We start from the raw sequence: 14,240 nt of genomic DNA, 5'->3' as shown, positions 1-14,240 counted from the left end.
AAGCTCTGACAGCCATAACAACCTGTGTGCTACACCTGCAGAGTGCCCACCCCCCACCTCCCAATCACCACCTCCCAACCAACCCCCCTCCCTATCTCTCTTCACCTCACCACTTTAAAAACCACTCTAAAGCACCCACCGTCCTCCTCCCCACTGGGCCAGACAGGACAGAATCAGAGGAAAACACAGCTCCACCAAACCAAACCACCACCTCTTTCAGCCAAAATACCAGCTTGAGAGAAAGAGAGAGAGAGAGAGAGAGAGTGCAGGCGAAGGACAGGGGGAATGTGAAGGGGGTAGAGGGGGGCAGGGCAAAAGGAGGGGGCTCAATCACTCTGTGGGAGGCAGAGAATGAGGGAGAACAGCATAGTACTAGTTTTGGCTCAGAGCCATGTTTGTGTCACTAACAGAAGTGGCCTTGTCTTCCCCCCACTCCCACCCCCCACGCCATGCACTCACTCTCTCCCAGTTTGCCTGGATACAGAGTCAAGGGGTGACCGGCTGGATGCTCTGTAACAGAAGAGAGGGAATCAAACACGGCTCAGAGCTGGAGCAAAAATCACAAAAAAAGGATAGAGGGGGGAAAAAGCCACTCAATGGCAGGGGCTGTTTTGGGAATGTTGATCAGACAGAGAGTTTTTTTTTTATCCCCCCCTTCCCCTCCTCTGTTTGGTTCCTCAAAGTGAACCAACAGGCAGCACTGTGGATGTGTGGGCGATTTGTACTCAGCATGCCCGCAGAGCGGCTGAGCGCGAGCCGCTTTGAAGATTCACTGTTTGCATTATTTCACATTCACAACAGAGAGAGGGGGGGGGGGGAGGAAGCAAAGTTTCTCAGATCCAAAAGGAACCCTGATAATGATACTGATACATCTTAAAATTAAATAAGCTCAATGTGGTTTCAATCAAAGGCTGGGGGGAAAAAACCCCCCCAAAAAACAGAGTGCCTAAGATTTCGCTCGGATTGCACCGCAGGAGATGAGCCAACTCTATTCCCAACTGGCATGCTTGCTAAAAGAAAAAAACAACACAGCTTTTGTTGTGGAGGCATGATGTTTTTGAGGAGATATCTCTGTGCAACAAACTCCCGTCTGCACACTCCCAGGCAGAGAAGAAAAAAAGAAAAAACAAATCAAGGCCACCTAAGAACAGGCTGCCAACCACTATGCTGCCTGGAAATATAATGCAGTATGTGCTGTTAAAGCACAAATTGGTGCCGCCACTATTTCCTCAGGCAATTTTGGGTATACTGAATTATATTTCAGGAGGCATGAAGGTATGAAGAGCAATGACAAAACCGTAAAATTCTTTGATGTCTTAGCCACGCAGCAGTCGCTATGTACACATTCAAAGTTTACATACATTCATCAATGGCATAGATTAGGGGAGCACCGATTGCAGATTTAGGGCAGATTACTCATCTTTAAAAACCCAGCTTGTCAATTCAGGTTTTGGTCAATACAGATTTTTTTAAAATATCTGAAAAGTTGTTAAGTTGACAATAGTGGAGTGACTATTGTTAACCGCACACATGCAGATGAGACCTGGTGTCCGGCCCTCATCTGCACACAGTTGTGTTTCCATTACAAATGTTCGTAACACTTTGTTGATATTCTGCTACTGTCAAAAAAACACAATTTTGCAATTGTGGTTTTTCCATTAAATAAAAAAGGCAATTAAAATCACACGTGAATATGTTTGTTCACACGATGTCAGCTAAAAACATAACCTGTCATCATCCTCCTGCCACTTCCTGTCAGGAGGATGATGGCAGGTTATGTTTTTAGTATTCCGCTGGTAGAAATGTCCAGTGTTGATCATGTGACTCGTGAGGTGCAAAAGATTTGTGTTTCCATTGTAATTTCGCAAAATACAAAACTACTGTAAATTTTGATACAGCTGATAAACCACCTCATCTGCATTTGAAATTGCTGTGTTTCCGTTAAGCAAAAGTATTTTTTATAATTCCAGTTTGCATAATTATACGGTGACAAAGATTTCGGTTTGTTCAGATGTTTGCAGAGGTAGATAAGATCCGTTTCATATGCAAGTATCGGCCGATCATGAGCCAAGCATGAATATAGTTAATCCTTGATTTTAACGTTGCATGTGAGCCAATGCAGATCCGATGTGTGTTTGGAATCACAGCCATCTTGGCACACCCAATTGTGTTCCAAGTTTGAACCATCTGACCCAGAATTTCTCAAATCCTTAAGAAGGTTCCAGAACAATCCAAGAACCATAGAGATTCAAGTCTCCCATAAACTGGAACCTGCTACAACACTGTTGTCATTGTTCACAGTGAAGCCAGTTTAACATCAACATGGACTGAAAAGCTGTTGGCCAAGATAGAGGTCCCTGCTGTAAAAATCCAAACTTTCAAGCTTCAATGAAATTTGCAGCTGCCCTAATGTACAGGCCAAATCCCTAGCCAAAGGAGACACATTGAGGCTTATAGCCACAGTGACACAATGCATATTTGGATAAGTCAAGGTGATGCTTTCGCACCTACATGGTCAATAGCACAAAACTGTTCAAGACTGCCTTTAGATTCTTCCAACTTCACCTCAGAACAACAATTAACTGGCTGAACCCTGGATATAGCTGGGTGCTAAAGCAGGACAATGATTTCAAACAGATTTCTAAACTGTTCTTGAAATTAATACAGCAAAATGAATCTATCAAACGTTCTGATCTCAACCCAGCTGAAAATGTACAGACTATACCCAAAAGGCAGGTCAATGCCAGAAAACCAACCAATGAATAATTGGGCTCTACTGTAAAATCCAGCCGGATTTATTCCAGAAGAGTGTTGATGACGAGCATTATCAAGGTGCAATTTGTTGAGGAATATTTAACATTTCACCACATAACACTGAGTAGTGATTGTGTTTGAATAGCTTTGACTGTGTGGATTAAAGAAAATCTACAAGAAATTCCAACCATTGCTTAAGCAAAAAAAGCAAAACTAACTGACGGGAACTGTACAAGACACGACACATCAATCCCATATGTTTTACAATATTTCCTCTTGAGAAAAAACAATGCAGAACCTAAGTGTTTCACAAGAAGAGAATTTTCTGAGAATTATGTTTGATCACTTCTCTTACCGTCTTCGGTTTCTTGCCACACGATGCCTTCAAGGTTGACACTGGTTCCGGGCTCGCACGGCCCCAAGCACTCGGGTTCTGTGGCCAGGGCCACGTCGGACGTGTTCACCGCCACCGAGCGTGTGCGCACCATTATCTGCTCGCAAGGCGAGGCGATTTCGCTGTTGCCGACCGTGGCCAGCAGGTGGAGAGGGGGAGGAGCTGGCGTGGAGACGGGAGATTCCATCTGCGAAGAAGGACAAAGAGGTTTGAGAGACAAAAAAAAAAAAAAAGAAACCCATGAAACACTTCAGAACATCTTTCTAATCACACACAGAGCTAATGTAGTTCTAATAATTTTAATGTTAAAATTATTAGTGATTTAGCATTGGCTTCTGTTAATTCTTTATGTGTGTAGTGGCTTAGCATCAGCTTAGATAATTAGCAGTTAGGCTTTAGAATAGCTCAGATTCTTGCTTAGCCAATTACTGGTTACTGAACCTAACCTTTTGGTTAGCTGTGCTCACTGCTGACAGTAACAGCTGCCAATTTTAGAGCAAACATATGCTCTGCTACAACCATGGAAGACATTTTGAAAAATGTCCACCGGAAAGTCCTCTAACGGGCTATTTTAGTGCAAAATTGTACAATATGTAACATGGTGGCTATCTTGGATAACTGCTGCCATCTTGAATTATTGAGAGGCTAACTTTTTTTTTTTTTAAACTAGAACCTGGGGACATTTGTACCAAGTTAGGTTTTTGTATCCGCATGTGAATGGTTTTGCTCAAATATGAAATTATCTACTGCACTAATGCTATGATTCAGCCAACATGGAAAGGGAAGTGGATATTGAGAGATTCTGGTGCTGTAGAGGCCCTTGAAAGAGATCCTCAATAGAGCGAAGGGCGATGCAGCTGTAAAGTGGTGCAATGAACTACTGTGTCTTTCCTCAACCTTCCTCCTCAACCTCAGAGGTGATTAGCAGTCAGGGAATGAAGAGGAGGAATGTGAACTGCCTTAACTGCCTCTGTGGAAGGACAGAATTAGAAATGCAGGGTCGAGCAAACAAACCCCCTCGCCACAACCAGCTCTTCCAGCTTTCCTCCCTCGCACACAACAGAGCTATCCGTGACACCAAATCATCTCGCAGACTGATCGCTCATTAATTCTCTCAATTAAAAAAGCTAGTTGCGGTAAGGGAGTAGGCCGCTGAGGGTCAGTAATTGATTTCACCTGTTCTGACACGCCGTGACAGCAATGAAACGACAGCGGGTCCGTGTGGGAGAGGAAAACGAAAAGGACAGCCAGGCGGGGACACAATGAGAGCGACCAAAAGTGGAGGCAGGAAATTGTGGGTGGACAAAAAAAAAAAAAGCAAAAAGAGAGAGGCATGCTGAGGAAAACTGATGATGATTTCAGGGCCCGTTGCGGCACCACTCTTAGTGCTCTTTATTCAAGGCAGTCGACATTAAAGCGCTCCAAATAATTAGCACTGAACTGCAGGAGGAATGCCAGGCTGCAGCCAGCGACGCGCATTTATTAATTGGGCATAAACCACTCAGTGCTCTGGAATATGCTGCCAACGCTGAATCCAATTACGCTTAGATGACAAAACAACAACTGACACAGTAGATTATCAGCCTGCAAAGCTTTTAAATAATTGTTTACAGGATACGTAGCGATCCAGAAACTACAAAACAGTCGCTCCTCACTACAAAGTGTATTGCATTTAGATGTGACGGTAAGTCCACCACTTTGATACAGAATCAAACGGAGGAGCTGCTGTTTTTAATCGTCTTCATTCAGTGGGCTTTGCTTCAGGTTTACTAGACGAACAAGCTCAAACTTGACATCAGCAGTTCTCAGAGGTTTGATCAAAGGTCGACCAAACTGTTCCCGTGATGAATCTCGTCTCTGATTGGAAAGAAAAAATAATAATCATGATGCAGAGTTTCTGCTTCATCCAGTGTGATTCTAATCTTTTACTACTAAGTGTCAAAAGATGAAGAAAGATTAAAGCTTCCCCCCTCCAATTTAAGATATAGTTATAGATTATACACCGAGATATTCTGTGTGGGTTGCATCAGTCACAGGATAAGAAGTCTAAATCCACGATGACCAGGGTACTTTGAAAACCAAACATTAATCCGTGATGAAATTTCACATTAGCTCTTGTAAGCCTTTTTGCTTCATGGCTTTCTGATGTCAGGGAGGATGGCCCATTTTTACTGGTGCCCAGAGGAAGAACTAATTAATGTGTTCATGGAAGAGTCGAAGCTGACAAAGTTGCTTGGCTGAGTGGATGAGACGGGATGGGTAATTCACATTGAGCTGTCGCCATCCAACGGTTCTGGATTTTATGGAGCCACAAAGGGCTAAAACCAAAAATGACAGCAGAAAATCAAAGATAAAAATAGAGTAAGCTGCTTTCAAATGGACTCATCGATTATTTGTTAATGGAGTCCTACTGGTTATTTTATCTGTTCTTTATTTTGTAATGCAGCTTTGGTCATTACATACCAGATCCAAGGTATGACCATTCATAGCGCTAACAACCGACAATTGTAAGTACAGTGTTTCTCTGGACGGGCTAACAGACTTCACCCCATGCAGACAAAGCATCTTTTGTTTACCGTATTTTCCGCACTATAAGGCGCACCTAATAACCTTCAATTTTCTCAAAAGCCGACAGTGCGCCTTATAATCCGGTGCACCTTATATATGGACCAATAATGAGCCACAGCAGGTCTCACAACTACTGTAAGCAGCCGCCGACTTCATTTTCCCCCGTAGAAGAAGAAGCGCGCGGTGCACGCTGGGTTTTGTGTAAAGACCCCAAAATGGCTCCTATTAAGAGACACGCTTACGACGCAGAGTTTAAGCCCAAGGCGATCAGTCACGCAGTAGAACACGGGAACAGAGCAGCAGCGAGAGAATTTAACATGAACGAATCAATGGTGCGGAAGTGGATATATATTGTGATTGCACCAACGTTTGATTTACCGTAACAGTATCAGACTGTTTTTTACGTGTTTATTGAATCGAGGAAAAGTTCCCCTCCACTATATGTTATACCTTGCTGTTGTTAAAAGATAAACTGTGTCACGAAAATACCACGTCACTTACTTTACCTCGGGGAAAATAATAAAACAGCTGTTTATTCATTTTGGGAATGAACGGAGTTTTCAGAACGCTGGTTTGTAATCTATTAATAAAGTTTGACTGACCTATCTGACTATTTTGTTGACATTCCCTTTAGCACAGTTCCATCTAATGGATGCATAACGTAACCCCAGCTTCTACTGTAGCGTCTATTCTATGCGCCTTATAATGCGGTGCGCCTTATATGTGAAAAAAGTTTTAAAATAGGCCATTCATTGAAGGTGCGCCTTATAATGTGGTGCGCCTTACAGTGCGGAAAATACGGTATTTTTTTAGCACCAGAAACATTAACAGGAAAGATGGATTAGATAGGTTTAAAACTGATGCATTGAACTGTGAGAGAGGGAGTGAGCACCAATTGCACTGTCCCTGCACTTGCCTGAGACGGTATTATTTCCAAAATATTGAATCTTTGTAACTTTTAACATTTTTAACACAAAACATGGTGTGACCAAAACTGTCCACAAATAGCTACAATTCAATTACAACTGTCTTTTTTAAACAGTACAAACACCAAATATATCTTAACATGCATTAATACGCATTACCACGGAAGTTAACATCTCCAGTCTTCTTTATTAACAATCTTGATGGTGCAGCTAATAGGTGCCAAGGAAAATGATTGGTGCTCTTGGATTCGCTGGTTTAGACACAGCGAATCCACAGCATGTCCAGTAGCATTGGGCCCAGTTATTTCCACTTCCCAAGCTGCCTTTTCGTTTTTTGGTAAGTTGTAGGCACATTTTACTTTAAACAAATTATAATTCAGATTGAAGCATTTTTATGACCATCTATGTGAATATATCATAAAAATAATTAACTGTAATGAAAAATAAACAAATACAGCATGGCTTACACAGATTAAGGTGACATTGACCTGGAGGGTTTCTGGGTTAATTACATAGTTAAGAATGTAATTGCTTTAGTCATACTTTACCTCTTTATATTTTTCATGTGGTTTTCTTGAGGTAATGTTTTCTGGTGGTGACTATGTATTTAAGTACCACTCATTAACCACATAAATCATAGTAAACTGTCTATTAAAAATGTCTGCCCCATTGTCACCAGAAAACGCCATTAAAGGTTTTCATTAAAGTTCCAAAACGCAATCATATGTGATTTCAAATTTCTTTTTCTGTGTATTAGTTTTATTAAATGACGAAATTGACCCAAATCACAAGTCTGTTTTATACAAATGATGTGTCAAATCGATCGCCCCCCACACCAGCAGTAAACAGTTTCAGTGTTGCGTTCAGCAGTCTCTAAATGTTAAAACAGTAAGCAAATAGGGAGGGAAAAAAGTTTCAAATAGTATGAACATTAATATGAGCTCCCACCCAGTGTAATTGGAAACTCATTACCTCAGGAATTAGGAAATCTTAAGAAAATATACTGAAAAGACCCTTTTCAGCTTCCGTATTTTTAAAAATCACGTTCTAAATTTAATTTTGCTTTCTATATTCAGCTTTGGAAAAGTGCAGAATTAACTTCAGTCTAATACTACTTGCAACGGCAGATAATTAAAGCGAGGAATGATATAAATTGTAAAAAAAATAAAAACATATTATACATTCAGACACAAAGGTGTCCAATTAATTGTTTTTCCAATTGGATCCATTTTTTATTTTGCTTAATTATCTCCATTAGTGTGCAGCTCAATTTCACTGTTATTACCCAACATCGCTAAAATTAGGAACTCTATCTGGATGAGCTTTAATACGCTCAGCTTGTGATACAAATCTAAGATAAAATTATTCCTTTTAAGGGTTAGAATTCCCCCGAGAAACCTGCCGGATTCAAAAGACCCATTCAATTAGGTCTGATTAACTAAACACAATCTCAACGTTAACGGAAGAAGAGTCACAAGGCTGCTGTGTTTACATGCTGTCTTGATGTGTGAGCGAATAAAAAGATTTTTGCCGCAGGGTTGGAGCATACACACAAACAGTAAAGTGCCTGACGTTTTGCTCGAGGTTTAGACAAAACCACGAGCAACTGAACTACAGAGTTTGTAAGATTACAAGGCTTCTCCCAACGCCCAGCCCATGCCAAATTCCAAGATTTCTTCCCCCTCCTTGCAATAACTTGACAGACGGATTTTGAAAACCACAATGCCCGACTGTCACGCAATCTTTTTCTAAACTGAATCCCCGTGCCAACCCTCCCCAACCCCCTGGAGAAAGCCACACTGCACAAAATAATGTTTAACACACTGGGCCTGGAGCTGTGTGTAACCAGGGCTCTGACTGAAGGGGAATTCTGCCTGGATTTAACAGACCAAACAGCAAACTGAGCCGTACTGCGCTATTTACCTGAGGACAGTAATCTCTGCCTTAACGTTTACGCAACAAAGTCACACAATGAGACATCGGTACTTGTTCTTTTATGGCTGATAAACAGAAAAGACAGATTTTGTTTATGGTGGTAATGGCCCATTTTCAGACCATTGTCTATCTTACAGCAAATTTGAATGCAACTGATGATTATTTTAGTTATCGATTAGTCTATGGATTATTCTAACAATTGGATTTTAAAAAATTGCCACATTCTGCAGTTTTTTCACTTAAGCTGTTTTTATGCTATGTTAGACATGTACTAAAATATGCAAATAAACAATTGAATTTCTTTTCGAATAAGAAAATAAAACATTTTGTTGCCTAAAATGCAACAAAAAAGCATTCCCTCTAGGATACACTTGATCATTATTAGCAAAGGTTGCACTTGCAGCTAAAAAAAAAATACATTAGCTGCCCTTTCTGCCTGATTTATTTAAACAGAGGTAGAGTTGATATGTTAATATTTTTTTCTGGATTAAGGTTAATAGTTAGAGATAAAAGGTGCTTACTAGGAGATTTTCTTTTTACAGATTTTTAACCAGGTGAAACTAAAACTGCCACTGAAAGTTTTTTATATCTTAGATATAACGTACATATTTTCTTTGCAGTTTTCCACATTACCCTTTTTGAGTGTTTCCTTCAGTTAACGATTAATCAGTTGCTAAATCAGTTGACGATTTCAATAACCAATTAAATTGTGATTAATTGTTTCATCCATACAGCAAACATTCAGAGAAATGCAAATAAAAACAACCATTTTGTGAATTCAGTGAACTAAATCATCTTACACAATATGGGAGGACTAATGTAAAATCTACCATCTGGCTCACTCTTGAAACAATGAAAACTTGCCTGTTCGGGATTAGCGATCCAAATGTTTCGAAACAGGAAAAAACAAACAAACCCCGAGACAAACAGCAAACACATATTGATATGTGAAAAGTATTTGTGAAAAGCAATGCCTGAAGAACTAAGGGTTTGAACCTTTTGCTGTTCAGAGTTGCACAGACCACGATGCAGCAATGAAATGGTTCAAAACATTTGATGTGTCATCATTTGCGTAAATATATTCCGAGGACATTTTAGAGCTGAGAGAGTAAGTTTTGCTGATTAAACGCTTCTCATTAGAGAGAATCCCCCCCCCCCCCAAAAAAACAGATGCAAATCCAGACAAACCAAGCCTGCTGCTTAAGGAGATCATAAGAGGGCTCCAGGAAAATTCTGAGACTTTGATTTACTCCAGTGTAATCCTGTCATGTATAGCCTGGATCTGGTTTTTAAAAATAGCAACGAGTCATTCTGTACAACACAGCGTAGACTCAAATCGTTTTCACACACAAACCTCATGTTAAACATGGACGTACAATAAATGTTCTGGTCACGGTTTACGCATTCATACAAAGCAGCCGCAGATCACAGAAGAAGGGGGGAGGGGGGGGAAGGGAAAAAAAATCCTGCAGATGTGGTTTTATACCTAACACTGCTAAACCCTGAAATCATCTATGGTATTTTCTTAGCATTAGCAGCTGTTATAAAGTGAATACCAAAAGCAGCTTTCTTTTCCTCCAATGCATTCCAGATTTTCCCTCTCAGTCGGCCTCAACTCAATTTAAAGCTGTTCCCTTAAATGAAATCATCTGAACTGACTGCAAATGTGTTACTATTTGGGTTAAAAGAACACCTGATTATGTAAAGTGAAGTGTAGCTACAGTATTTCATTCCAAAGTAAAAAAGGTGGCAGCGAACACCCTGTATAATTATGATTATACCTACCTACAAGTGTATAAAATGTAAATAATTAACTACAACAACGCACAAATATCCAAACATGTGTAAGCTTGCTTTAAGGCATTGGAGCATATGTTTAGCTTAGCCTGTCTGTTAGCATACTTGTGTTGATTAGTGTAGCGATAACTGGTGTGAAATCACCAATCCCGCTTCTTTTTCCCCACTATAGCCTGTATATTAACAATGAAAAAATAAAGTTACTTTAAGAATGGTGCAAGCAGGATTTCTTTTATCTTTTACGGTAACATTTTGTTCCAGTCTGAATATGCTGCTCTAACAGAGTTACCCCAGTTAAGAAGTTGCCATAATGTTCCAACACCTGAAACGGATGTAGCGCTACCATTTGTTTCTAGAGATTTATCGGACTCTATTGTCAACAGATATGTCAAGTCTTCCTAATGCTGACGTCATAATTGGAGCACTTCACGCTCACCACATGCTACTGCTGGTTTTTATAGGTTGTTTTCACAAAACTAGTTGATAATTTGTCTCATAAAATATTTCGACATAACACAGTTATGCGTTGTTCCACATAACTGTGCATAAACTGAAAGTCATAGAAAAACTTGTTCTCCTGCCTTATAAAAGTACCAGTTTGCTTTGAACGTCATAAAATTTAATGGTGACTGTTTCGACTGCTCTCTGTGCAGCCATTGCTGGAGAAACCAGAGCTCTATTACTGTTGGATCAATAATATATACAGTAGGGCTGTTGTAAACGAATATTTTAGTAATCGAGTAATCTATCGATTATTCTTACGATTAATCGAGTAATCGGATAAAAAAATTTTATAAAATAAACTATTGGCAAATCTGCAATAACACCAGTTAGTCCAGATCAGTCCAATATCTCCTTTTTGAGCATCCCTAACAGTTAAATGTTTGTAGTTTAGAAAGTTTACTTGTAACAGTAGTTTGCTTTAACCTGAAGAAAAGTTATACTAAGATATTAAATTATATTCAAATAATAAAGTGGCAGGCTCACAAATATGCTTATAAAAATGTCTATACTCCAGCTTTTAGTTTATGTATTTATCTTCAGTGAGTAATACACATACACGTAAAAGAACTAAGTAAACAACTCATTTAACTCTAACATTTTATTGATAATAACGCAATAACATTAAACCTCCAGTAAAGTTTCAAATCAGTAGTACAGCAAATCTCTTGCTTTTTTGTTCTAAAGTTCAAACAGAAAAGATAAATAAAGAAAATACTTGATTTAAAAATAAAACAAGTTTAGACAAAATAGTAAATACTGCATTTTATACAATAAAATCTAAGTCTAAGGTGCAACAAATTCCTTGCTTTTTTCAGTGCTAACACAAAAGAGTAAAAAAATATTCATTAGCTTTAAATAGAAAAGTTAAGGCAAACCAGAGAATACTGCCTTTTATACATTCAAATTATAAGTTTCAAATCTGAGGTAGAATATTTAAAATGCTGTTTGTGAACTCAGCTGCTTGAACAACCGAACATCCTGGAACCCTTTGAACAAAGCTGTCCAACGTATGACTCTTCAGTTCACTGAAAAGAAGCACAATGTAATGATTATTTGTTTATTCCTTGTTATGAATTAAATATATTTCAAGTGCACTAATTTGGATATTATAACATTTAATATTATTAAGTTGGAATCTGCACTGACAGCTCATCTGCCATGATAGCAGCTTTAGTTTCAGTTTTATTTTATTTATGGATTTAAGGCTTTCATTTATGTGTGAGTTTTGAGGATGCTTTAATTAAAAGCATTATTTTTAACCATCACAGAAAAATCTAAATGCAGTGAAATGTTTTTTTATGTATTGGAAAACAGAATGTAATCTATATGTTAGGAAAAAAATAAACTTACTCAAAATGTAAAGGTTTGAGTTTGTACAGAGTTCTGCAGCCTTAACTAGTCATGATAAAATGCAAAAATGTTGCTATTTTTATTAAAACGATGCTATTATTTATTCTTGATTGCTTAGGTATAAACAAATATAGAATTACTACAAAAAATATTAATCAAAAATTTCTAATTCATACATAACAGTAGCGAGAAGAAAAGACTGTAACTTTTCAGGATGGAAAGACACCAATAAATAAATGCTTTTCAGCTTATGCCTGTAATCTGTTGCTGCGTATTTTTATTAACAAACTTACATTAAGTCCTGCATAATTTCTCTCAGTTCCACCCTCACATACAATTTACACTACACCCGGTTAAGTAACCGCTATGTTTAGATGTAACGTTAGCAAAATAATGTGCCTCAATTTACATCTATAACATGGCAGATCATCACACAACGTAGTTAGCAAAGAGAACGTAAACGTTACCTGTTGGCAACCGTGTACGAGTTGGATGCATGTAGCGGGTGTTTTCTCTTCAGATGCTGCAACATTGATGTCGTGCTGTTGTGGTACGCCAATTCTGCTTTGCAGTGGATGCATTGCGCTGTGTTGTCCTTTCTGTTTAGCCCAAAATGTTCCCAAACTTTTGACATTTTTTGTCGCTTTCGGGGTTCTCCTTCTGAGCATTCTCCGGTTCCCTCCATAGCTACAGACTTAGCAAATGTGCTCCAGGCGCTAACGGAAGTGGTAGCGTTGTGCAACACAAAAACCCTCCGGCTAGACCAGTGTGCTGCGTATTTAACAGCATTGCTTATTACAATACAATAAATTTAGCGAAGCTTCGAGGCAGATAAATTTCCTCGAGGATTTTTTGTAATCGAGTTACTCGAGTTACTCGATGAATCGTTTCAGCCCTAATATACAGTTTAACAAACTGCATGCAAACAAACACTCCTTCATTTTTTTTACTGGAGGTTATGCAGTTAAGTTATAACTAAATATAAGACTGAATTTTATATATTTGAACAAAACTGAAAGCCACTGTTTGCACAGAGCTTTTCTGATCAATGGATTATCACGCAGGGTTTTTTCAACCATGGTCAAAAATGTCCGTCTAATAAAGATGTTCACAATTGTCAGCGCCTTAGAGCTAAAAAATTACCAAAGATAATTTTTTATTTTTGCTAAGGAAATCTGCCCTGACGTGGTAACCTAACCTGACCAACCATGCTCACTCACTTAGCTGACAAAATGTACTGAAAACAAAGAGTGAAAGAGAAACAAAAAATAGCTATCAATTATAAAAGCAAGAAGCCATGGAAGCACGTCTTTTTGACAAGCTACTTCATTTCATAAAACAGACTTATGGCTTACTTTTAACAGCCTAAGATCAGTGCTTCTGGTTTAACGATGAAACTGACTCAAAGAACGAACCTCGTTAAGCTTTATGTTGAGTTGCTGAGGATTAAAGCTTGAGGAGGTGCCGTTCTCACACTTCATGCTGGCTCAGATCACTGCTTCTTCCTACTTTAAAAAGAGACCCACTTGCAGAATTCCGGCTGTAAAAACTTTGCTGAAATGATTTGCAGGTTTATATAAACAGCTGACCTTAAATGCAAACCAATCTACAAAAATTTAACACTACAACTTTTAGCGCAATTTTAGGGGAAAAAAACAAACATTGCAATTCATAAGTGAATAATCTATTCAATACCACCAAAGCAGACTGGTTAACAATGTACAAACACGAGAAAAGAAGTCAAATGGACTACCTCCAGCACATTGCACACTTCCTTTTCCTCACTCTCTTTGAAGCTCAGACTAATCACAGACGGAGAGAGAAAATACAAACAGGAACACCTGACATCTATTGTAGACTACCAGCTGGGAAACGTTCTCAGTTTCTAGGCAACTCCTCTCGGTTTCAGCTGCTAATGTGATTTCAGGAAAGCATAAATAATACAGTGAGGAAACTAAACGGCGATGAAATCAGTCACCCTTGACCTGCAATCTCACTAGAGCTGTAATGAG

General features: G+C 38.9%; 1 protein-coding gene and 1 long non-coding RNA gene across 2 annotated transcripts in view; both read right to left on the bottom strand.

The window, feature by feature from the left end:
* The window catches only part of znf609b (zinc finger protein 609b), a 97,205-nt gene that overhangs the window by 26,760 nt on the left and 56,205 nt on the right, over window positions 1-14,240 (bottom strand). Inside the window, exon 3 of the mRNA XM_032560220.1 lies at window positions 3,110-3,335. Coding sequence (XP_032416111.1) covers window positions 3,110-3,335 — 226 coding nt within the window. The remainder of the gene's footprint in view (window positions 1-3,109; window positions 3,336-14,240) is intronic.
* Window positions 11,459-13,120, bottom strand: LOC116718357 (uncharacterized). The gene is made up of 2 exons (XR_004338920.1): window positions 12,696-13,120; window positions 11,459-11,903 (listed from the first exon to the last, which is right to left on the bottom strand). It is a non-coding gene; the product is annotated as an uncharacterized LOC116718357 (long non-coding RNA).

Source organism: Xiphophorus hellerii, chromosome 4 (genome assembly GCF_003331165.1).
Source record: "Xiphophorus hellerii strain 12219 chromosome 4, Xiphophorus_hellerii-4.1, whole genome shotgun sequence".
Taxonomy (NCBI): Eukaryota; Metazoa; Chordata; class Actinopteri; order Cyprinodontiformes; family Poeciliidae; genus Xiphophorus; species Xiphophorus hellerii.
This window is presented reverse-complemented; position numbering and strand designations above follow the sequence as displayed.